The sequence below is a fragment of the Esox lucius genome, chromosome 15 (assembly GCF_011004845.1).
Source record: "Esox lucius isolate fEsoLuc1 chromosome 15, fEsoLuc1.pri, whole genome shotgun sequence".
NCBI classification, from domain to species: Eukaryota; Metazoa; Chordata; class Actinopteri; order Esociformes; family Esocidae; genus Esox; species Esox lucius.
Genome location: NC_047583.1, coordinates 17,021,859 through 17,046,936, shown reverse-complemented (window position 1 = coordinate 17,046,936; position 25,078 = coordinate 17,021,859). Strand labels below are relative to the sequence as shown.

The 25,078-nt window shown below is 42.2% G+C and overlaps 2 protein-coding genes across 10 annotated transcripts; one reads left to right on the top strand and one right to left on the bottom strand.

The window, feature by feature from the left end:
• Positions 1-1,488: 1,488 nt before the first annotated feature.
• Positions 1,489-11,800, bottom strand: bag5 (BCL2 associated athanogene 5). Of its 9 annotated transcripts, none has more exons than XM_010878775.4 (4): positions 11,713-11,781; positions 7,456-7,549; positions 4,789-5,658; positions 1,489-4,695 (listed from the first exon to the last, which is right to left on the bottom strand). In XM_010878775.4, exons 2-4 carry the CDS (start codon positions 7,464-7,466, stop codon positions 4,158-4,160), a joined length of 1,419 nt encoding a protein of 472 aa, XP_010877077.1. In that variant the 5' UTR covers positions 7,467-7,549; positions 11,713-11,781; the 3' UTR covers positions 1,489-4,157. The 9 variants fall into 9 exon arrangements, with proteins under 9 accessions (XP_010877077.1, XP_010877080.1, XP_010877076.1 ...); XM_010878778.4 differs by lacking the exon at positions 11,713-11,781 and adding an exon at positions 8,233-8,371; XM_010878774.3 differs by lacking the exon at positions 11,713-11,781 and adding an exon at positions 8,019-8,225.
• Positions 11,801-12,075: 275 nt separating this feature from the next.
• apopt1 (apoptogenic 1, mitochondrial) lies at positions 12,076-21,572 on the top strand. The gene is given in 5 exon segments (NM_001304220.1): positions 12,076-12,332; positions 17,326-17,523; positions 20,967-21,030; positions 21,111-21,201; positions 21,429-21,572. Coding segments are annotated over 5 exon segments (570 nt in total). The 5' UTR covers positions 12,076-12,209; the 3' UTR covers positions 21,523-21,572.
• Positions 21,573-25,078: the final 3,506 nt, after the last annotated feature.

Below are 25,078 nucleotides of genomic sequence, written 5' to 3'. Positions count from 1 at the left end.
TCATGACTGAATCTAGCTTGCTAATTAGCAACCATATAGTGGGCAATAACTAGTTGTGGGCACGATGCCCTCCACACAATTTCGATATATTTATTTGCTCAATAATGTATCATATAAAAATGCACAGAAAACCAAAGCCATCAGATACATGTTTGGCATTGGCCACATTGCCAACATTCATATTATAGAAACATACACAAATGGTGAAGCCACAACCACAGAGCTCTGTGCTCAGATGCCCAGGGTCTGACTAAACATATATATGAACATGCCACACTGATTCAGTTAATCATACTGTAGCGTTTGGCAGGGAGGGTCTGAAACCCATGACTGTCAGCTCTACAACCAGGTGCACTACCCACAGATCCAAATAGGTCCCATATGGAGGGGTGAGAAGTGACCTTTCAAGCTCGCTACAATATTCTGACCATTTATATCTGCATCAGGGGTGTATTTGTTTAGTAGATCTTGTTGCTGCCATACTTGCTGGTTATGATACTAGACGTTTAAGACAGAAATATATGTTTGAGAACAAAACTGCTCCTACACTGGCTTCCCTTGTTCACAGTGTCACCTTGTCATGCCTGTACTGTACATCATTACTTTCCTACTTGTTTTTCCATGGTAAGAGACAACACTTATTTTGTGTTATTTCGCACAAACATAAAAATATCAAAGTGCTATATATGGGAGTCCATTGCACATGTGCTGGAGGGGCCACTGGAAGGTCTAATTAGCCCCTACATCCTTGATCATTTTCATCTTTGGGACAATTGTCCAAAGGAAAGAATCACAAATGGAGGGCTGAGGGTGGAGTGGAGGAAAGAGAGGTATATTTGGGTTTAAGACAGGCGTCTGCACTGCCTGTTATTTGGCACTCTCTAGTGACCGTATGTGAGAACAGTTTTGTCCTATGAGCAGAGCTCGCTGCAGTTACAGTGGAAAGATAAAACACTTACCCATGACATTAACCAGTGCTCTAGCTGGCATGAACTCTCAAAGGGCTTGTCTGGCAGAACTAACTAAAACTGTATTAGACTGCACTGATATTTTACTGCAGGTGATGAACTGAACTGTGATGCTGTGGTGAATGACCCTTGGATGAATAACGGATATTTCCATAGATACAGCAACAACAAACTTTCACTGATTGGCCAGACTGTGGGAAACTATTAAATTCTTGCAAGGTCACACCTCTCATTCAGTTTGATCAAATGCAGCAGACCCCTAAAAGGTCTTCTATGATGGATTTGCCACCCTTTAAAATGTTATGGAAAAATAAAGTTTAAATGAATATTCATATGGCCAAAACCCTTTTTTTTTTAAACACTTTTTAAAAAGTATCTTACCACATCCAAAATCCATCTCACACTGTCCACCATAGCACCATTATGGTAGGAACATGTTTACTGTTGCCTCGTGGTCGGTCCTTATGGAAAGCTAGGCTATCCTATAAAAAGATAGAATGTGACCATATAAGAGCATACATTACATGGGTGATAATTCGGGCTTTATTGTCTTTGAAATCTGTAGCCCACATCATATACAAAGTACATCGGAGGTACAAATCTAGCAGGATACACTACTTCCAATGGAAAACTTTAAATATTGTATTACTAGTTAAAGGTTAACAGACCTTTTACGTCTACCCATTTCTAGTGTCATTGGAAAAGCAATATCCAGGTATGAAAAAAAAAAAGTTATAAATATAAATACAAATAAGTTATATACACAACTACATCTGGGACATACCCTCTTTATTTTGGGGTTGGAATTAAAAAGTTCAACAAACCTATTATAGAAGCATTTATCATCATTTCAACCTCAGTGTGCTTTTGTACAAGCGCATCTTGAATGAGAAACACAGCATTGCCTTTCACAATCAACTTAAATTGAAGGCGACTGGAGAAACATTGTAAATTAAAACATTTAATACTGAACCCCAAAGACACATGCCTGCCATTTTCAAACAGTGGAAGGAACCTAAAGTGTCTTTTAAATAAATCAGCTTTGGTACTTGGAAGATTTTAATAAACATAACATTCTTCATTGCCAAAATTCTACATTCTACCCCTACAATGTTTCATGTAATTTGTTTACTCACCCAAAACCAGTCATGGTCAGACAGATCAGCATACATTATGCATTAGCTTTCAAACACTGGATGCAATTAATGCATAGCCTACATAGCTAATACAACACATCGCATTAAGATTTTCTATTTTTGCTATATGTTGTGAGCAACCATGCTCACAATGTTAGGAGTGATTGATAAGCACACCTAATGGTATGTGAACATGGCTTAATGTTTGGTATGAGAAGAATATGAGTGGGTGGCATTTAGCCTCTGGTCTGGCCTTATACTAGGGGTTTGGCTGACCAATGACCTGCGGATAACCTTTATACAAGACTTCCCATCCAACACCAAAGAATGCATGGATAAAGCAAGAAACAGGGACAGAGTAAGATAACATATGTTGGGTATTTCACCAAGATGGATATGCTTAGAAAAGAATACGATTTTGTGTTGTTATGGTTATAAACAAGGAATGGTCAAATTGACAGAAACATAGAAGACGGACATTCCATTTAGAGCATTATTGGTTGGTTTGAGAGCACATTAGGGTTTGCTGTGAACACCATTACAAGGCCAACACTGAACATGGTCTAATTAAATCAAAATGTTCAGCCTGACGACCCATGACTGAAGTTGAATTTCACTTGCCATGTTTTTCTACAGCAGCAGAAGGGTTAAATGAGTATGGGCATTCTCTGGGAGATGTTAGGACTGTTCATGCTCTTAGGACTATCAGCCAGCCATCCATGCCATGCGGTTTATAAAAGTCAGAGCTGAAATACTGAGAATGAGTAAAAAGTGCAAATTTAAAACAGCAATATAAGTATAGGTGCTCCTAAATCTCACATCTAGTGTTGTTTTCTAGTTTTTGTGCATTCCTAATTGTTTGTAAAGGGAAATAGCCAGTCCCTCCTAATTTCTGTCTGGAGTATGCTTGGGGTTGATCTATTTCAGATATAAACATCAGCAGGGAAAGGTAAAAAGGAAGGCACAGAAATGGGCTATTGTTTTTGTTTGTGAATAGCTCCCTACCTACCTGAGCCGCAGCTCTACAGAAGTTTTATACTGACCTGTCTGTCCACTGTGATCATTTTCACCAGCTATAATAATAGATGCCAAATCAGCGACCACAGGGCTCTGTGACACAGATAACAGAAATCGACAGAGACGAAAACCATGCTCACAATTTCCTCTTCACTCAATTCAATAGGGACAGGATACAGCCTTGCAATCAAGTCACAATCAACATATAGCTACAAATAAGACAAAACATAAATCTTTACAAGGCCTCTTAACTAACCCTCCAAGTTAATGAAGTTTTACACAGGCAGTTTAAATCTTAGTTCCAGACCCATCTTCCACCTCATAACTGTAAGACATTGGGCAAAGCTTCTCTCATGTTCCTTTATCTGAACTGCTGTCAGCACCAGCTGGGTACAACCAGGTACATGGGAGTTTGAAGCAGAAGGACAGATTAAAGCATTACCAGGAAAAGCGACAGAGCAATGGAGAGGCAACATGAACAAAGGAAGATATGTCACAGTGCTGATGTATACTCTGTATCTCCGTAAATAAAGATTTTCCAGACATCATTTGGATGGGTTCATTTACAACTGACCTCCAAAGTAAATAAGTTCAACATGGATACCACTGAATTTCAATTACTCTAGTTCCACTCCAGCTTTAGAAAAAAACTGACTATATGACTGGATGTTAACTACTCTGACCACCACAACAGGCTTTAGTGCTTTTCGCCACAGACTTTACAACCACACACACACCAGACAACAACACTGATCAAAACTCACACATACAGACATTTTCCAAAAAGATGCTCTGTAAACTTTCAAAAGCACAATTTGTTGTAACACTATTCTTCAAAAGTGTGTTTCACAAAAAGAAAGTTATCAGGTTGGGATTTTTTATTCCCACAGGCCAGCGACAATGACAACAAAGAGACAAAAAGCGCTGCTGCAGTGCATTCTGGGATTTAGTCAATATTTACACACCCCCAACTCTTAGTGATGATGCACCATTGTGCATACAATTTAATAGTTGACCTACTTATACTCCTGCTATATCAGTATTCCCATTCATCGGTCTTCATGTCTAAATAGCTGAGGATGTTCTGAGCAAACTTGACTGCCTGCTTGCGGGCCACCTTGGTCATCTCATCACCCTGAGGGTCAACCGCATCCAGAGCCAGCAGCTGTTTTGTCAGAAGCTCCTCCAGCAAAATGTAGTTCTTGTCAGCCCGCTTGCCCTCGAAGCAGAGTACCTGGGCCTGGAGGTCTGAAAGGCTGCCCAGGACCATCCACACCGCCCTGTGTTGTTGGGGCTCATTCTGGCAGGGCTGGCGGCAGATCAGGGCCTCGCGGAGGTCCAGGAAGGTGATGACAGCCTGGACCTCCAGCACAGCTCTCCGGCGTGCCTCACGGATACAGGGGTTACGGGCTGTGTCTACCTGGTCCAGATGGGTGAGTAGACTCTGCAGCTCAGGTTTGGGCCTGAAGAGGTCACCCACTCCACAATGTCGCAGGACCTCGCCGCGCAGCTGGCACACACGACCCCGCACCGCCTCAATCTGACGTATGGAGTCATTTTGCGCCAAGTCGTACCTGAAGAAAGGTGTGTACAACATCATATTCCTAAGCCAAGTTGTACCTGAAAGCACTGACACCATTTTCTTTCAGTGTGGTGAAGCGGTGTACCTGCGCGTGTCGTCTCCCTCTCCCTCCAGGTCCAGGTGTTTGAGCAGCCCGTTGATCTCCTCCACCACCTGCTTGCGGTAGTTCCTGACTGCCGCGTTCCCCGACACGTCCAGGGCGTCCAGCTCCACCAGTAGCTCGGTGAGCACGCGGGACAGATGGGCACAACTATCCCTTCCGCTGAGCCCCATCAGCAGGGCCACCAGCTGGCTGCGTGCCCCGCTCACCTGCACCATTATCTGGTTGATCTTCTGCACGGCTGCGTGTGTATCTTCTGACAGGGGGAGGGGAAGGGTCTGCTGGCGTGTGCGTCCCTCGATTACGTCCTGCACAGCACACAGTCGTGTCAGGGCCCGGTAGCGAGCCTTGCGGAGAGGCACCCTCCCTCCGGTTTTCACCTGGGTGAGCTTCAGTATGAGCTCCTGCACAGCATCCACCAGTTCGTCGCTGATCTCTGCTGTCCCCCCGGCACGCTGTGGCTCCACCACACCCTGCTCCACCAATCTCTGGGCCTCCCGGCTCAGTTCCTCGATAGCCAGACGGGATGGGTGGGTGGCGTTCTCCTCTAGGTAGCGCAGCAGTCCCTCCACCTCCTGGGCTGCTCTTTTACGCGCACCCTGTAGGTCTGCCCTGCCCTCCGTGTCTACCTGGTCCACCTCCAGGAGCAACCGGGTCAGCTCACGCTCCAGCCTCCGGTACTCCCGCTCGTTCTTCAGCCCACTGAAGGTGCACACCTGAGGGCCCAGGGACTGGACCTCTCGCTGGACCTCATAGAGACGCATCATGGCTGGGTGTTGCTGCTGCTGTTGTTGTTGCTGCTGCTGGCTCCCATGGTCCATCCTCTTTCCACCATCAAAGGGCTTCCCGAACAAGCTGCAATGCAAACAAGCACACAGCCTTCATCAATAGAAGTCAGTCATTCAAAAAATATGACAAACTACGCAACCTTTGAAAAAAGCTTATTAGAATTACGCTTTTCAATTCAATGTTTTCAATGTGCTCTGGTTTCCGTTATGTAATCTTGACTAAGCCCTGCAGTCTTCTAAACTCCAACAAAAATAAAAACAAGCTTAAACTAGCGGCCCTTGTACAGTAATTTCATCAAATGACAAAAATCTACAAAAGGTTTAAACAATTCAATTTTTGTTACATTATTAGGGAGGCGTGTTCTAAAAGAATTTAACGTTTGAAAGATAACACTAGTATTACAACTAGGCTAATCAAGCTTAGTGCTAGCTAAAACTGCAGCAAATGTCCTTGGATGTCTAATGAACACCACTCAACTTAGACAAATGCAGGGTCAACAAGTCCCCAAAGTCTTACAATTGAAGTACAAAACAACCATAATGTATATACTTTCTGCAGAGAACGTAAGACCGTCCTTAAAAAGGTACTGTACCTCACCGAACAAAATGTCCTCACTTTAAGATTTATGTTGGCCTAATGGTAATGCCTTATTTATATAAATATTCCGTCTGCATTTATAACGAAAATGCAGACGGAATATTTAAGATAAACTGTGTTGAGGTAAGAAAAGATAATTACCACCATGTCATAAAATTCGGCTATTTGCGCACATGTAGTTTTATAAGGGTAGCATACAGCTCTGGAAAAATTTGAGACCACTGCATCTTTTTCTTTCTTTTCCAAAAAAGTTGGAAAGTAAGGTTTTGAGTGACGAACAGAATGGTTAACATTAAGAGACCACAGCAAATTGAAAAAGATGCAGTGGTTTTTCCAAGGCTGTACATTAATTTCACGAATAGCTTTCCCTTGACAATAACCTTGTTTATCTTCAGAGTCAATGAAGTACAGTAAAGAACTCGACATTTAGCCTGTAGCCTATTTTGCGTTTCAACTCATCGTCGTCAAACCATACTTAAAGGGGCCATTTGTAAGTTTACTATATTACTAGAATGCATAACCAGAACAGACATCTCGACTAAATGTTTTAAGTTATTTCTTCAAAATTGTTCCGAATGCTTAAGAATAAGTCCTTCTTGCAAGCCCGCCTATCGGGTTTAGATACTCGCACTACCCAACCTGGACTAATATTCCAGTGTCGTTCGTTAAAAGAGAAATAATTCGTGTCATTGCATAAATTCACCCTTGTAAACGTTAGGCAGGATGCTACAGTGACCCTAGTAGCTACAGCATTTCCCCATGTACTTTGCTAAAAAAAAAAATACATTTCACATGATTATCAATTTGCCTGTAGCTAGCCAAGTTGTGTTGTTTAAAGATTTCTGACTGGCAAACATTATCTTAATGTAGGCCTATACTTTACAGTACACATGGACAAATGCGCCGTTAATGAGCACGCCATGTATGGGAAATATATTATACCACACCGATAGTTTTAGATCACTCTAATACCTAGTAGTGGCCACCATCAATTTGAGTATTATGAATTCAGCCTGTATAAGCAAAACAGTGTTTTACTATGCTATCTCAAACGGCAAATTCGACGGTTTTATTCGTTTTTCATGTTTCTTTTATTCACTATTATAAACTCCAGTACATCTTTGGCTGAAATAACATTTTCTTGAAATAGTTAAATGAATCAACCACTAGAAGTGAAAATATGCACTTCTGTCTAAATAAATTGATAAAAACCAACCTTTGCGGAAAAGTGGCGTACGCAAGTACAAATTATTTGTGCGAACGTACCTTTCATTCATGTAAATGAGGTTACTGGAGAATGCTCCCAATCAGAATACCCTCGGCGAGTGCCCCCTTTCTGACCATAATGTGGAAAGGCTACCTGTGAATAACAGCTTACAAATTAAATAAAAAATGTCTGACAGAACCTGATCATAAAGAACAGAAAACGTGGTCTTCTATGGGCTGTCAACTGGATTAATACATTATAATAGATAACACCTGATGGTCTAAAATGTATTAACAGGGTACGTTAATCTTGAACCATTGTGCAATACGCGTTCTTCAACCGCAGCAACCCAAAATACAGCACGTAACTATAGTAGGCCTAAGTCATCGTAAGCAGCCTGTCGAATCATTTAATACTGATTACCCAACAAAATGGGGATATTACGTAGCAGTGCACGCAATCCCGTCACGGCAATGAATGCGATGAAATATCGCCACTTTACATGTTTTCCGTGCAATCCTTGTCTCAAAAACGCATTTCCAATCGGTCAGTTGTTGGGTTTGTTTGCGGTTTCAATGTAGCAAACGCCAGCAACGCCTCACCTCCTTCCCAGAGCACATACCTTTTCAAAGCGCCAAAAACATTTGCGCACATTTCTAAAGATGTCCTTTTCCATCAGCTAGCCAAATATGTTCATAAACACTTCAATCCAAGTGGACACCCCTTCTCTCTTAAGTTAGCTATATCGCTATTTTGTTTTCAATGTCTGATTCTTTCAGACCGGTAAAATACACAGTACCACCGCAAAGCACTGCGGTGTCGCCCCTCCCACGCACCAATTCCGGAGGTGGGTTCAGTTAGCGTAAACGCTTTCAACGTTGCAGAACACTTTGAACGACTCCTTTCCCGACAAAATTCGTGTACTTTCTTAAACAGGCGGAGGTTTGTTTTGCTTCAAAGCACTGCGGTGTCGACCCTCCCACGCACCAATTCCGGAGGTGGGTTCAGTTAGCGTAAACGCTTTCAACGTTGCAGAACACTTTGAACGACTCCTTTCCCGACAAAATTCGTTTACTTTCTTAAACAGACGGAGGTTTGTTTTGCTTCTGTTCGGTGCACTGCGAGGTTAGAAACTACCAGTGACGTGTTTAAAGGGCAGGGTAAGCCAACTCAAAACTGTTCTTTATCTGATCATTCAGTTTGGCACTGTTTCGTTTCAAGTTAAAGAAATATAAAAACGTACTGAACACAGCCTTGGGTTTGTTCAGGGGCATAATATAAACTAAGCTACCCTTGATTGTGCAACGGGATTTTGTTCGCATTTGCGCTGGAGTAAGGCAGTCCGGCTGTTCTGTAATCTATTATTAGTTAAATATATTATGTTTACATGGGATATGTCAAGCACTTTATCTTTAGACTTGGCATCTCTGACAGCGAATTGGCATCAACTAAAAATGCTATGTCACAGATTACTTTTCCATAAATGTAACACTGAATTGCAGGCCAAGTTCCAGAACCATGAAGAGGATTTAGAACCTAAAAGACTGCCTGACTGCGCATGAACAGATTAGTTTTGGGCTTATATTAATGAGAACATTCAAAGTACACATTAGAGCCTGGATTCTACACAGTGCACAAGAGTGAATTTAAAACAATGACAACTTATGCCCTCCTCTCCTTACTTTACCTAGAGACCAGATAATATTAGCAAATTCTGATACAAAAATAATAAATAATAATATAAATGCATATAAATGATAATAAAATGCAAACTGATATACAGACTGATTAAAAAGTTTAAAGGGGAACATCTCAGGCACTTGAAATAATCTAAGAAAAAAATCTGAAACATGGGATTAAAACATTCCCTGCAAATATCCTCTGGTTGTTTATGCAAGGAGTACAATAAAAATCTTACATATGCGTACAAGTCAGAATATTAAGCAAAATGTATACCACAGGTTGTTCTCTGCCAGGTATTTTCTGTTAAATTTCAGATATACTTAATGCGAACGGAGCCAGGGTTGTTTTGTCATAAAATGGGCAGGGCTTCTACGCAACGCAGTTTTTGGAGGGCCTCAAAAGCAACGCAGACTCTAGCAATGTAGATAACATGATTTAACTTGCATATGCTGTAGGGGTAGTCAATAGATTGTTTTTCAAACCACAGGAGAAAGAATTTATCCCAAGTGGTAAGAGCAGCTTGAAATATTTGAAATCGGTCACAGACATGTTTTGATTCAGGTAAAAAAAAAAGGGGGAAATGGACAACTAGATAAACAACTCAGACCCAGAAGTAAAAATGTCCTCAGAACAGCCAAAGAGCGCGAGGGACACTGGGTTGAAGCTACTCTCAAAATCACCCTATAGCCCCATCTAGAGGATGTTTCACCACTATGCAGACTTCAACGTTGGGTGAAACGTAAAGCTTTTATCAAAAAGGTATATCAAAAGTCCCAAAGCAAATATACATCTCACCTTTAACATGCAGTGTTATTACATAAAGGCCAAAATTTAAATTGCACAAAATGTCAACATTATGAACAGTTAGCCTGCCAATTATAGACCAAGTAGTAACTGATGGAAAATAACTGAAACTGCAATCTTTCACCAGTAGATCAAAAAGAAAAATATAGTGATTTAGACCACTGTGACCCATGTAATTGTACATGTTCAACTAAGTAAGCAATTTGAGCTAGGAATATTAAATTCCGCTGCCCTGTGCAGCAGGCAAACAATTTCCTTTGAAAATCTTTAGAAAATGGCAGAGGACGTGTGGATGGACTTAAGGTAAGCAGACGAGGAAAACAATCCAATAAGAGACCTAGTAAGGTTAATAAGGCCTACTCCTGATGTCTACCCTTGTGAAACAGTCAAATTTTAGACAACCCCAGAACATCTGATAATTGGGTAAGGTAATTTTGTGAAACCGACCAGTTGATACATCCTGTTGATTGAAAGCAAACTGACTGAATACATAAGACAAGTGTCCCTGTCTGAATAAGAAAATATTTATTTATTATTGACAAAATGGCTTGAGTGACTTAGTGGTGTAAGGCATTACATTTCAGCTGCATCATTGCAACCCTGGTTCTTCATCCTAATTGAGGCAAAACAACTTGAGGGGATCTACTTCCTGATCGTTGACTCTTCTGAGGTAAAACGTGCAAAACTGTTTTTCACGGCATATTCTACATGGCACTCTTGTTCGTTCTAAATACCATATTTATATCTGGACGTTGCCTTGATCAATCCGGACAAAACACTTTTTCAATTACGATAGTGTTATTAATATGAATGTGTTGTTTCCATATTTTAGTAAACTTTTCCGCTTCTACTAAGGTCCAAAGACAACGTCTTCCTCAATATTGCAGTGGAATAAGCAGTGACATTGGAAGTCTGGTTTTGTATTTCCTTCCAGCTCCATAAACAATAAATGTTGACATTGGGTAAAACATTAGATAATAGTTACATTGTCTCGTTGCTATCACCAGTACTAAGTTTTTCGACCGGGAACGCCATGTTAGTTACCAGGTAAACAACATTGACAATTAATTTATACTCCCAGGTCAAAGGGGTCTAGCCAAAGAGCTGCGCGCGCAAGTGTTGCGTCTTACGTTGACAACTGTATTTGCATATTATGTTAATGATATTTAAATGAAATTGTTGTCACGATAATTGTTGAAGACTTATAGCAGAGGTGTCAAACCGGTTCCACGGAGGGCCGAGTGTCTGCAGGTTTTTGCTCTCTCCTTGTACTTGATTGGTTAATTAGGTCACTGATTGGTTAGTTTCTACCCTCACCTGGTTGTGTAGGTATGAACTAGGAACCAATTTATAGGAAAAACCAAAAACCTGCAGACACTCGGCCCTTTGTGGAACCGGTTTGACACCTGTGACTTATAGGCTCCCAGATGGCTTTCACCTGTTAGGTAATTTTGAAATGTGTATGACACAGTGAAGTGTAAGGAACGATGTAGCCAGTTAGCTACTTTTTTTAGAATTCAAACTGGGCCCCAGATGCTGTTCAACAAGGGACTGCCCGCGTAGTCACCTTTCCCATGTCAGCAATTTTACTTACTGAAAATATAATGTAAGCCAAAGTGCAATAAAAATAACATTAAGACAGATTTTTTTTCTGTAGGCGCAAGAAAAACGAAAGGCCTTTAATAGCAACACATTTGTATGTCAACTAGCTAACAACGTTTTAGATATCCGAACTAAAGAATACATTTTTAAGAGCTTCGTTTTTACAGTGAGTACGCTTTAGTGTATAAATATATCGATACATGCTAATTAAATGCCCTCAATCTTACCTGCATAACCAACGTACAGCCATAGTAGTGAAGAGATTGATACAACGCTTAACATTACCACATTACAACCCTCTGGCTAGTAGTGGCTACAGTACTAGATGTTTTTCACAAGGGTAGAAATACCCACGGCGTGACAGATGCGCCAAGAAGAGAGATGGTAATGACCATGTATATGAGTAGTAAAAGGCCTGTCTGGCATTTAATTATGTACAAATGGAGACAATGCAAACGCGGTTGCACTGCTGCAAACGAAGAGTTAGAATTAGAAACGTATAATCGGAAATCAGCGTTAAAATGGTGTTAGATATTAGTCGTCCAACTTATGGATCCAGGAAGTAAATCATAGTTTCCCGTCACGTGATAGGGTTGCAAGATAGCTCACACAACCTCTACAGTTTACGATGCTTTTTGATACATGGACCACATACCATTTACCTCGATTTACATACGTGCAGAGGTCAACCATGCTGTAAATACAGTTTAGAAGAGCACCCCAAATGACTCTGAAAACGACAGTATACTTTCTCCGGAAGTCACTATGCCATGATATGCGGTGCATATCAGAGAACGTCCGCCGATGCTGTTCAAATCAACCAAACAAGCGAGATCATTCATTTAAGGTGCGTGGAAGACTGCTGTACAGTAACGTGTTTCAGTTTTGACATTTGGGCTCAATCAATTGTTATTTGACTTAAGCTTAGCGAACTTGGTCCGAGTGTATTTCGAATTCGATTGCATTAATTTATTTTCACTGAAGAATTGTTTGGTTTTTCAAAGTATTCAACCCCGTTTCCAGAAAGTGGGCCGCTATGTAAAATGGAAATAAAAACAATGCAAAGACGTGCAAGTCATTTGAATCACAAATTCAATAGAAAATAGTTCTAAGACAATATCAAAAGTTGATAGTGAAATTTTTTATTATTCCTCGAAAAATAGATGCCCACTTTGAATTTGATGCCAACAACACGTTTCAAAAAAGCTGAGACAGGCAACAAAAACTGGAAAATGTAATACAAAAAAAGAACGTAGGGAAACATCTCACAACTATTTAGGTCAATTGGCAACAGGTCAGTAACATGATTGGTATAAAAATAGCATCTCAGGGAGGATGAGTCTTTTAGAAGTAAAGATAGGAGGGGGTTCACCACTCTTAAAGATGAAACTTGCAGTCACTGGCAAATAGTGCATCAATTTGTGAATGTTTCTCAACGTAAAATTGCAAAGGGTTTGGGGATCTCAACATCTACAGTACATAATATCATAAAATATTTCAGAGAATCCAGAGAAATCTCTGTATTCAAGGGACAAGGCAGAAAACCAGTATTGGACGGCTGTGATCTTGGGACCCTCAGGCGGCACAGCATTAAAAACGGACTTGATTTTGTAGTGGAAATCATTGCATGGACTCAGGAACACTTCCATAAACCATTATCTGTGAACACTACATCGCTGCAACAAAAAATGCAAATTAAAACTCTACCATGAAAAGAAGAAACCAGATATAAACAAGATTGCTGCTGTGTTCCCTGGGCCCAAGCTCATAAGATGGAATGAGGTGAAGTGGAAAACTGTCCTGTGGTCTGACAAATCAAAATTTGACATGATTTAAAAAGGAAAGGGACCATCCAACTTGTTATCAGTGAACAGTTCCAAAGCCAACGTCTGTGATGGTATGGGGGTGCATTAGAGCACATGGCATGGATGACTTGCACATCTGTGGAGGCACCATTAATTCTGAACAATACATACAGGTTTTGGAGCAACATGTGCTGCCATCCAGACAACGTCTTGTTCAGGGAAGGCCTTGCTTATTTCAGCAAGACAATGCCAAACCTCATCCTGCACATATTACAACAGAATGGCTCCGTAGTAATAGAGTCTGGGTGCTAAACTGTCCTGACCGCAGTCCAAACCTGTCCACTATTGAAAACATGTGGCGCATTATGAAACAGAAAATATGACAATGAAGACGCCAAACTTTTGAGCAGCTGAAATCCTATATCAAGCAAGAATGGAAAACATTTCACTCTCAGAACTACAGCAATTGGTCTCCTCAGTTCCCAAACGCTTAGTGTTAAAAGAAGAGATGCAATACAGTTATACACATGCCCCTGTCCCAACTTGAAACGTGTTGCTGGCATCAAATTCAAAATGAGTGTGTATTTTTCTAAATAATAATATTTCTCTGTTTTAAGATTTTATTTGTTGTCTTCCTACTATTTTCAATTAAATATAAGGATTAAATGATTTGCACATTGCATTCTGTTTTAATTAGCATTTTACGCAGAATCCCAACATCTTTTTAGAAACAGGGGTTTAGTAATTGAAAAATGTATAGGTCCATTTTAATTCCACAAACTTCTGATATACCTTTTGACATTTAAGAGTAGGCTGGATTGTTTTATTTAACCTCCCACTCCCAAAATATTTTATATAATGCATGTTTGCATTAAATTTGGTCTGATTCTGTGACATCACAATTGTGTGGCTCCATCTTTAGTATCATTATGTCCATGCTTAACACAGACTAAAATAATTACTAAATAATGTGACGTTCTTGGGTAAGCATATCATAGTTGCAACACTTTACAAGTAGCTAAATATGTAATCCGACATTTTTGGTCACTGGTTGTAAAAGTTGCACTATTTAGTCCCTTAAATGGTCCCCAAAAATGGTGTACTATGATGCCATGCATGTGCCTATGTGTGCCACTTCAAAACCACTTGCTTTCCAAATTACAGTGTTAACTGAGGTATTATGAAGATTCCACGTATAAATATTTCTTTACATATAAACAACATACAACACACCCAGCCCAAATTTCAAGGTTAAAAACATTTTGTAGATTTCAAACATCCCAGACTGCATCTATTAGTTTTGTGCAGCAATGATCTGTGTTTAGTAAGTAAGACAGTGTTATGAAGAATGCATTAGCTAAACCAGCAACTAATTGCTAAATGCAAGAGGTGGTTCTAACAGTTGCCGCACTCGATTTTATTTGAAAATGCAGTACTTTAAAACTAGTTTAATGTTGGCAAACCCACGCTCATACATTTGGTATCTTCCTGATTGATTTGTATTTTGACGATTGTGTAGTATTTCCAATAATGTAGATAAAGCTCTACAGACTGATATATTGTTTTCAAGCAATGGAGGATTACAAAGGCTGCGACATTGATATATGACACCTTGGAAATGTTGCTAACGTTATACCACATATGCTTTGGAATTCCTATTTTTATAACCTATCCGGCCCATGGTATAATTATAACCAAGCGAAAAAATGCTTTTTGTGTACCTGTCCAAGGCAGAGATGTATAGGCAGCTCATTACTAGGTAGTTACCTTGCTATTTTTACCTGAAGGAGAAATATGGCCATAACCCTAACCCCATTGTTTTGCTTGGTTATAATTATACCATGGGCCGGATAGGTTATAAAAATGGGAATTCCAAACCATATGTTGTATAATGTTAGCTAAATTTTTAAGGTGTCAAATATCTTAAGCAAGGTAGGCTATAAAAAGGGTTATTACAAACCAAATGTTATAGCTAGATAGTTATGTATTTAGCTCCTGAGGCTGTCTAGATGTAAATAGTTTGCTCCTGCTATTCCCATTGTAGACGCTGGAGGAAGGAACTTTCCAATTAGTTATTTAAATATTTTGTGTTAACAAGTTGGTAGCTTCTATCTAACATTATTATTAGTTTTACCGGTTACGTTATTAGCCACAGCTAGGTAGCTCAGGAGGGTTTGTAATTGCTGATATACAGTTAGGTCTGGAAATATTTGGACACTGACACAAGTTTTGTTATTTTGGCTGTTTACCAAAATATATTCAAGTTACAGTTAAATAATAAATATGAGCTTAAAGTGCAGTCTTTCAGCTTTAATTTGAGGGTATTCACATCCAAAGTGGAAGAAGTTTAGGAATTACACCTCTTTATTATGTAGCCCCCTCTTTTTCAAAGAATGCACTGGTGAGCTCTGTAACACAAAAAGGCCTGGACATCCACACAACAGAACAGTGGTGGATGATCGTGGGATCCTTTCCATGGTAAAGGAAAAGCAGCTTCACAACATCCAGCCAAGTGAAGGACACTCTCCAGGAGGCAGGCATATCATTATCCAAGTCTACCATAAAGAGAAGACTTAACAAGATGAAATACAGAGGGTTCACCATGAGGTGTAAACCATTCATAAGCCTCAAGAATAGGAAGGCCAGAATCGACTTTGCCAAAAAAACATCTAAAAAAGCCCAGCCCAGTTCTGGAATAGCATTCTTTAGACAGATGAAATGAAGATCAACCTGTACCGGAATGATGGGAAGAAAAAAGTATGGAGAAAGCTTGAAACAGCTCATGATCCGAAGCATACCACATCATCTGTAAAACACGGTGGAGGCAGTGTGATGGCATGGGCATGCATGGCTTCCAATGGTACTGAGTCACTGGTGTTTACTGATGAGACAGAAGCAGCCAGATGAATTCTGAAGTGTATAGGGATATATTGTCTGGTCAGATTCAGCCAAATTCAGTTGAATGGACGGCGCTTCACTTTACAGATGGACAATGACCTAAAACATACTGCAAAAGCAACCATGGGGTTTTTTTAAGGCAAAGAAGTGGAATATTCTTCAATGGCTGAGTCAATCACCTGATCTCAACCCGATCGAGCATGCATTTCACTTGCTGAAGACAACTTAAGGCAGAAAAACCCACAAACAAAAAACAACTGAAGACCGCTGCAGTAAAGGCCTGTCAAAGCATCACAAAGGAGGATATGTCCATGCGTTCCAGACTTCAAGCAGTCATTGCCTGCAAAGGATTCTCGACTAAGTATTAAAAATGAACTTTATTTGAATATGAATGAATTTTTATTCATGATTGTGTTAATTTATCCAATTACTTTTGAGCCCCTGAAATAAGGGGACTGTGTATAAAAAAATTGCAGTTCCTAAATGTTTCTTAGGATATTTTTGTTCAACCCCTTAAATTAAAGCTGAAAGTCATCACTTGAATTGCATCTCAGTTGTTTCATTTAAAATCCATTGTGGTAGCGTACAGAGCCAAAATTAGGATATCTTGGCAGTGTCAAAATATTTCCGGACCTAACGGTAAGTGTCATGAAAAGATTTCCAGGAGAAAGATGTGCTTTACAATGAAGTAATTCAATCTTGTCAACATTCCTTTGTTATTAGCAGCAGTTGAATGAGTGATGTTGGCATGATTGGGCACCTTTGAGTGACCACAGCTCAGTGGTTATGCCAGAGAATTACTTTTGGAAAAATAGGGAATCTGTACAGTAGAATCTCTCAATGACTCTGCTGTGTATGATTATGGCATAAAACACAGCTAAAATAATTATTGTAGGCATGACACATCATGGAATGTATGGATGTATACCTCAGCTATCAACGAATCAGGATTCAAAGCACATGGTTTATAATGTTTACTATTAACCAATTCCCCTCAATTGAAATTGGCTGCTTTTTAACTGTGGAATTGATAAGAGACATTGGTTCACAGTCTAGGTGTGATCCACTTTGCTATATACTATTTGTTTATGGAAGTAACATAATAATATTGTTCGATTTTCTTTGCTTGTTACACAGAGATCACCGTTCGTCCCACCTGCTGATTCTAAACATGATTGGATTGGCCCCCCGCACAGACTGTCAAACCTGCGGCCAATCATATACCAAATCCCTGAAAATGAGACTGAATTGGAGAAGCAGCTTAGAATCTTGAGGCAAGAGACGGAAGATTGGAACCATGCATTTTGGACTAATCAAAATATCACCTTCAACAAGGTCTGCATCTTGTATATTGATTTAAGTCAGAGACACACTGGGCGGTGCACTAACACATGAAGTACAACATACCTCAACTGTGTTGATCATACTCATTTCTTGGTGTTTCTTGATTGATTTGCATAATTTCATCAGCCTCTGGTTAGCATATGCCTCATTATTTCCTTTATGAAAGGCCTTTAAGTAGGAACAGGTTAGTGGAAATGCATTAGTAAATTTGGATTTTGGATGAGGTTATAGCAAGGCCTGACAAGTTGTGGTATATTTAAACAATAAGGAATGCAGGGCTATGGCTTATAGCCAATATGCAATGGCTAAATGATTTCCCCAGGCCTGGTTACAGTCCTTAGCTCTTTGACATATTGTCCATATACAGTGGGGGGAACAAGTATTTGATACGCTGCCGATTTTGCAGGTTTTCCTACTTAAAAAGCATGTAGAGGTCTGTAAAAATCCAGAAAATCACACTATGATTTTTAAATAATTAATTTGCATTTTATTGCATGACATAAGTATTTGATCACCTACCAACCAGTAAAAATTCCGGCTCTCACAGGCCTGTTAGTTTTTCTTTAAGAGGCCCTCCTGTTCTCCACTCATTACCTGTATTAACTGCACCCGTTTTAGCTTGTTACCTGTATAAAAGACACCTGTCCACACACTCAATCAAACAGACTCCAACCTCTCAACAATGGCCAAGACCAGAGAGCTGTGTAAGGATATCAGGGATAAAATTGTAGACCTGCACAAGGCTGGGATGGGCTATAGGACAATAGGCAAACAGCTTGGTGAGAAGGCAACTACTGTTGGCGCATTATTAGAAAATGGAAGAATTTCAAGATGATGGTCATTCTCCCTCGGTCTGGGGCTCCATGCAAGATCTCAGCTTGTGGGGCATCAATGATCATGAGGAAGGTGAGGGATCAGCCCCGAACTACACGGCAGGACCTGGTCAATGACCTGAAGAGAGCTGGGACCACAGTCTCAAAGAAAACCATTAGTAACACACTACGCCGTCATTGGATTAAAATCCTGCAGCGCACGCAAGGTCCCCCTGCTCAAGTCAGCGCATGTCCAGACCCATCTGAAGTTTGCCAATGACCATCTGGATGATCCAGAGGAGGAATGGGAGAAGGTCATGTGGTCTGATGAGACAAAAATAGAGCTTCTTGGTCTAAACTCCACTCGCCTTGTTTGGAGGAAGAAGAAGGATGAGTACAACCCCAAGAACACCATCCCAACCGGGAAGCTTGGAGGTGGAAACATCATTCTTTGGGGATGCTTTTCTGCAAAGGGGACAGGACGACTGCACCGTATTGAGTGGAGGATGGATGGGGCAGTTCTTGGCCAACAACCTTCCCTCAGTAAGAGCATTGAAGATGGGTCGTGGCTGGGTCTTCCAGCATGACAACGACCCGAAACACACAGACAGGGCAACTAAGGAGTGGCTCCGTAAGAAGCATCTCAAGGTCCTGGAGTGGCCTAGCCAGTCTCCAGACCTGAACCCAATAGAAAATCTTTGGATGGAGCTAAAAGTCTGTATTGCCCAGCGACAGCCCCGAAACCTGAAGGATCTGGAGAAGGTCTGTATCGAGGAGTGGGCCAAAATCCCTGCTGCAGTGTGTGCAAACCTGGTCAAGAACTACAGGAAACGTATGATCTCTGTAATTGCAAACAAAGGTTTCTGTACCAAATATTAAATTCTGCTTTTCTTAGGTATCAAATACTTATGTCATTAATTAAAAATCATACAGTGTGATTTTCTGGATTTTTGTTTTAGATTCCGTCACTCACAGTTGAAGAGTACCTATGTTAAAAATGACAGACTTCTGTATGCTTTGTAAGTGGGAAAACCTGCAAAATCGGCAGTGTATCAAATACTTGTTCTCCCCACTGTAGCAAAAGCTTTTAAAGGTATTTTATTGCCAATATATACTGATTACAAACACAATTTGACTAGTAAGAAATGTGATTTGTCATACCTGTTTTATAAACCATGGCTTTTTGCCATTTAGCCTTCAAACCAACTGTTTATGAGGTTTTATATAATAAAGCTTTCAACCAGTCAGCATCAAGTACCCAAACTACAACCCTGTTTCCAAAAAAGTTGTGACGCTGCGTAAAATGCAAACAAAACTAGAATGCCATGATGTGCAAATCCTGTATTCCTATATTATTGAAAATAGTAGAAAGACAACAAATCAATTGTTGAAACTGAGAAATGTTATTGTTTCTAAAAAAAATATGCCCTTTTTTAATTTGATGCCAGCAACACTTTTCAAAAATTGTTGGGACAGGTGCATGTTTACCACTGTGTTGCATCACTTCTTTTGCCATAGTTTTGAAAGTGAAATGTATTGCCATTCTTGCTTGATATATGATTGTAGCTTCTCAACAGTCTGGGGTATCATCACAGATGCTGGCTTTTGGACTGCACTGATAACAAGCTGGGTCGTCCCTCTTTTTCCATCCACGATTCCCCAAAATAATGTCACATTTTGATTTGTCAGACGGCAGGACAGTTTTCCACTTCGCCTCAGTTCATCTTAAATGAGCTCGGGCCCAGAGAAGGTGGCGGCATTTCTGAATCTTGTTTTTATATGGTTTCTTCTTTGCATGGTGGAGTTTTATATTGAATTTGTGGATGCAGCAATGTACTGTGTTCACAGACTGGTTTTCAGAAGTGTTCCTGAGCCCATGCAGTGATTTTCACTACAGAATAATGTCTGTTTTTAATGCAGTTCCGCCCGAGGACCCGACGATCACCGATAACCAATACTGTTTTTTGGCCTTGTCCCTTGCATACAGAGATTTCTCTGGATTCTCTGAATTTTTTAATGATATTATGTACTGTAGATGTTGAGATCCCCAAACTCTTTGGAATTCTACGTTGAGAAACTTTATGCAGTCATTTCATTTTTCACAGAGTGGTGAACCCCTCCACATCCTCTCTGGAATGATCTTTTAATACCCAATCATGTTACTGACCTGTTGCCAATTGACCAAATTAGTTGTATGATATTCCACCAGGTATAGTTTTTTAGCATTACCCAACTTTTCCAGTCTTTTGTTGCCTCTGTCACAACTTTTGAAACATGTTGCTGGCATCAAATTCAGTAATAAGTTATATTTTTTAAGAAACAATATAATGTTTCCAAATTTGATGTCTTTGTACTATTTTCTATTGAATATAGGGTTTAAATGATTTGCACATTATTGCATTCTGTTTTTATTTACATTTTACGCAGTCTCCCAAAAGTTTTGGAAATGGGGTTGTGCCTGGTTTATAGTACTCAACACATTTAGACCACCAGAGGACAGCACAGCACTGAGGTTCTCAAAGTTTCAGGAGTAGCTTGTTATAGAAGATTCAGGAGAGTAGTTTGTGTGTTACTTATTTTCCTGTAATGTGTTCAAAGGTTATGTATTTTTTTCTTATTTAGTCAAAGGAAGCCTTCATCCTCTCACAACTGAAGGAGAAAGGAATGACTGAGAAAGATGAGAAAGGTGAGCTGTTGAAGGATATCTAACAGATTGGGGAGGGTGGCTTGAATCTTGATGTTTGTTGTTTCTGTTTTTTATCTCAGGAAGAAAAAGGACTTTACATAGCGAAGAAATGGCAGTCTTTTACAAACATTTCCTGGATGAAAACTGCATTAGGCATAACAATTACAATAAGTAAGTTTGGAAGCTATTACAGTTTAAAAACCAGGTGCTGAATCTTTTTATTGATGAATGAACTAGCAGTTCATGAACAAATCTCAATAATATAGTACCTTAATTTTAGGATCTCAATTATTGTGTACAGTATGTTCAACTAGTATCCCCTGAAGCATGCCAAAGTGTGTAGTGTGAATTTGATTAGTTCTATCCTATTAATGACAATATATTTGTATCTTTGATAGGGAGTGGTACAGACGCAACTTCACCATCACTTTGCTTATGGGCAGGGTGGCGTTCCACAAACTCTGGAGAATGTTTGCTGAGAAAGCAGGTTGAAAGAAAGGCAGCTCCACCATATGATACTGATATGATTAAAGGTTATCTTCTATATACTGTACAGGTGATGTGTCTCATGTCATAATTCCAGATTCAGATCCCTGTTCTTTTGAATGGGGATTAAAGATTATATTAAATTAACGAACACTGTACTTGAATACGGGAGGGCGGCCCCACCACCCACAGGAGGGACCATAAGGGGCCGGTGCGAAGAGGATCGGGCGGCAGTCGAAGGCAGGGGCCTAGACAACCCGATCTCTGGACACGGAAACTGGCTCTAGGGACGTGGAATGTCACCTCGCTGGCGGGGAAGGAGCCTGAGTTGGTGCGTGAGGTTGAGAGGTTCCGATTAGAGGTAATCGGGATCACCTCTACACACGGCTTGGGCTCTGGAACCACACTCCTTGAGAGAGGATGGACTCTTCACCACTCTGGAGTTGCCCATGGTGAGAGGCGGCGGGCTGGTGTGGGTTTGCTCATAGCTCCCCAGCTCTGCCGCCATGTGTTGGAGTTTACCCCGGTGAACGAGAGGGTCGTTTCCCTGCGCCTACGGGTCGGGGATAGGTCTCTCACTGTTGTTTGTGCCTACGGGCCGAACGGCAGTGCAGAGTACCCGACCTTCTTGGAGTCTCTGGGAGGGGTGCTGGAAAGTGCTCCGACTGGGGACTCTATTGTTCTACTGGGGGACTTCAACGCCCACGTGGGCAACGACAGTGACACCTGGAGGGGCGTGATTGGGAGGAACGGCCCCCCGGATCTGAACCCGAGTGGTGTTCAATTATTGGACTTCTGTGCTAGTCACAGTTTGTCCATAACGAACACCATGTTCAAGCATAAGGGTGTCCATCAGTGCACGTGGCACCAGGACACCCTAGGCCGCAGGTCGATGATCGACTTTGTTGTCGTCTCATCTGACCTGCGGCCGTATGTCTTGGACACTCGGGTGAAGAGAGGGGCGGAGCTGTCAACTGATCACCACCTGGTGGTGAGTTGGATCCGATGGCGGGGGAGGAAGCTGGACAGACTCGGCAGGCCCAAGCGTACTGTAAGGGTCTGCTGGGAACGTCTGGCCGAGTCTCCTGTCAGAGAGATCTTTAACTCCCACCTCCGGCAGAGTTTCGACTGGATCCCGAGGGAGGTTGGAGATATTGAGTCCGAGTGGACCATGTTCTCCACCGCCATTGTCGAAGCGGCCGCTCGGAGCTGTGGCCGTAAGGTCTCCGGTGCCTGTCGAGGCGGCAATCCCCGAACCCGGTGGTGGACACCGGAAGTAAGGGATGCCGTCAAGCTGAAGAAGGAGTCCTATCAGGCCTGGTTGGCTTGTGGGACTCCTGAGGCAGCTGACGGGTACCGACAGGCCAAGCGGGCTGCAGCCCGGGTGGTTGTGGAGGCAAAAACTCGGGCCTGGGAGGAGTTCGGTGAGGCCATGGAGAAGGACTATCGGCTGGCCTCGAAGAGATTCTGGCAAACCATCCGGCGCCTCAGGAGAGGGAAACAGTGCCCTACCAACGCTGTTTACAGTAGAGGTGGGCAGCTGTTGACCTCAACTGAGGATGTCGTCGGGCGGTGGAAGGAGTACTTCGAGGATCTCCTCAATCCCGCTGACACGTCTTCCATTGAGGAAGCAGAGGATGAGGGCTCAGAGGTGGACTCGTCCATCACCCGGGCTGAAGTCACTGAGGTGGTCAAGAAACTCCTCGGTGGCAAGGCACCGGGGGTGGATGAGATCCGCCCTGAGTACCTCAAGTCTCTGGATGTTGTGGGGCTGTCTTGGTTGACACGCCTGTGCAACATCGCGTGGCGGTCGGGGACAGTGCCTCTGGGATGGCAGACCGGGGTGGTGGTCCCTCTTTTTAAGAAGGGGGACCGGAGGGTGTGTTCCAACTATAGGGGGATCACACTTCTCAGCCTCCCCGGGAAAGTCTATGCCAGGGTTCTGGAGAGGAGAATACGGCCGATAGTAGAACCTCGGATTCAGGAGGAACAGTGTGGTTTTCGTCCGGGCCGTGGAACACTGGACCAGCTCTATACCCTCTACGGGGTGTTGGAGGGTTCATGGGAGTTTGCCCAACCAATCCACATGTGTTTTGTGGATTTGGAGAAAGCATTCGACTGTGTCCCTCGCGGCATCTTGTGGAGGGTGCTTGGGGAATATGGGGTCCTGGGTCCTTTGCTAAGGGCTGTCAGGTCCCTGTACAACCGAAGCAGGAGCTTGGTCCGCATTGCCGGCAGTAAGTCAGACTTGTTCCCAGTGCATGTTGGACTCCGGCAGGGCTGCCCTTTGTCACCGGTTCTGTTCGTAATTTTTATGGACAGAATTTCTAGGCGCAGCCAGGGGCCGGAGGGTGTCAGGTTTGGGGACCACACAATTTCGTCTCTGCTCTTTGCAGATGATGTTGTCGTGTTGGCCCCTTTTAACCAGGACCTTCAGCATGCACTGGGACGGTTTGCAGCCGAGTGTGAAGCGGTGGGGATGAAAATCAGTACCTCCAAATCTGAGGCCATGGTCCTCAGTCGGAAAAGGGTGGCTTGCCCACTTCAGGTTGGTGGAGAGTGCCTGCCTCAAGTGGAGGAGTTTAAGTATCTAGGGGTCTTGTTCACGAGTGAGGGAAGGATGGAACGGGAGATTGACAGACGGATCGGTGCAGCTTCTGCAGTAATGCAGTCGATGTATCGGTCTGTCGTGGTGAAGAAAGAGCTGAGCCGCAAGGCGAAGCTCTCGATTTACCAGTCAATCTACGTTCCTACTCTCACCTATGGTCATGAGCTTTGGGTCATGACCGAAAGGACAAGATCCCGGATACAGGCGGCCGAAATGAGCTTTCTCCGCAGGGTGGCCGGGCGATCCCTTAGAGATAGGGTGAGAAGCTCGGTCACCCGGGAGGAGCTCAGAGTAGAGCCGCTGCTCCTCCACATCGAGAGGGGTCAGCTGAGGTGGCTTGGGCATCTTTTTCGGATGCCTCCGGAACGCCTTCCTGGGAAGGTGTTCCGGTCCCGTCCCACCGGGAAGAGACCCCGGGGAAGACCTAGGACACGCTGGAGGGACTATGTCTCCCGGCTGGCCTGGGAACGCCTCGGTGTCCCCCCGGAAGAGCTAGAGGAAGTGTCTGGGGAGAGGGAAGTCTGGGCATCCCTGCTTAGACTGCTGCCCCCGCGACCCGGCCCCGGATAAAGCGGGAGAAGATGGATGGATGGATGTACTTGAATACATAAATCTTTGAAATTATATAAATATTTGTGTATTGATTTACTAAAAAGCCATTTTTATCCAAATATGTCATTTTTAACAAGTAAATAACATCAGAAGGAGTTAGTCTCATTTGAGCTATACCTTATAAAGTCTAGTTTGGGTTGAGCTGCGAGTGCGTGACCCATCACAAGGAGTTGCTACAGCGCGAGAACACTAGGCAGCCCTATCTGAGATTCCTTCCACTTCCTTTACTGTGTTGCCAACTTGCACTGCCCTCTGAGAGTCCCGGCCACTGTCGGTATAGATGCAGAGATGCAATATGCGATAGTCTAACATCCCATGGTGACATACCTACCCAGATCTGAG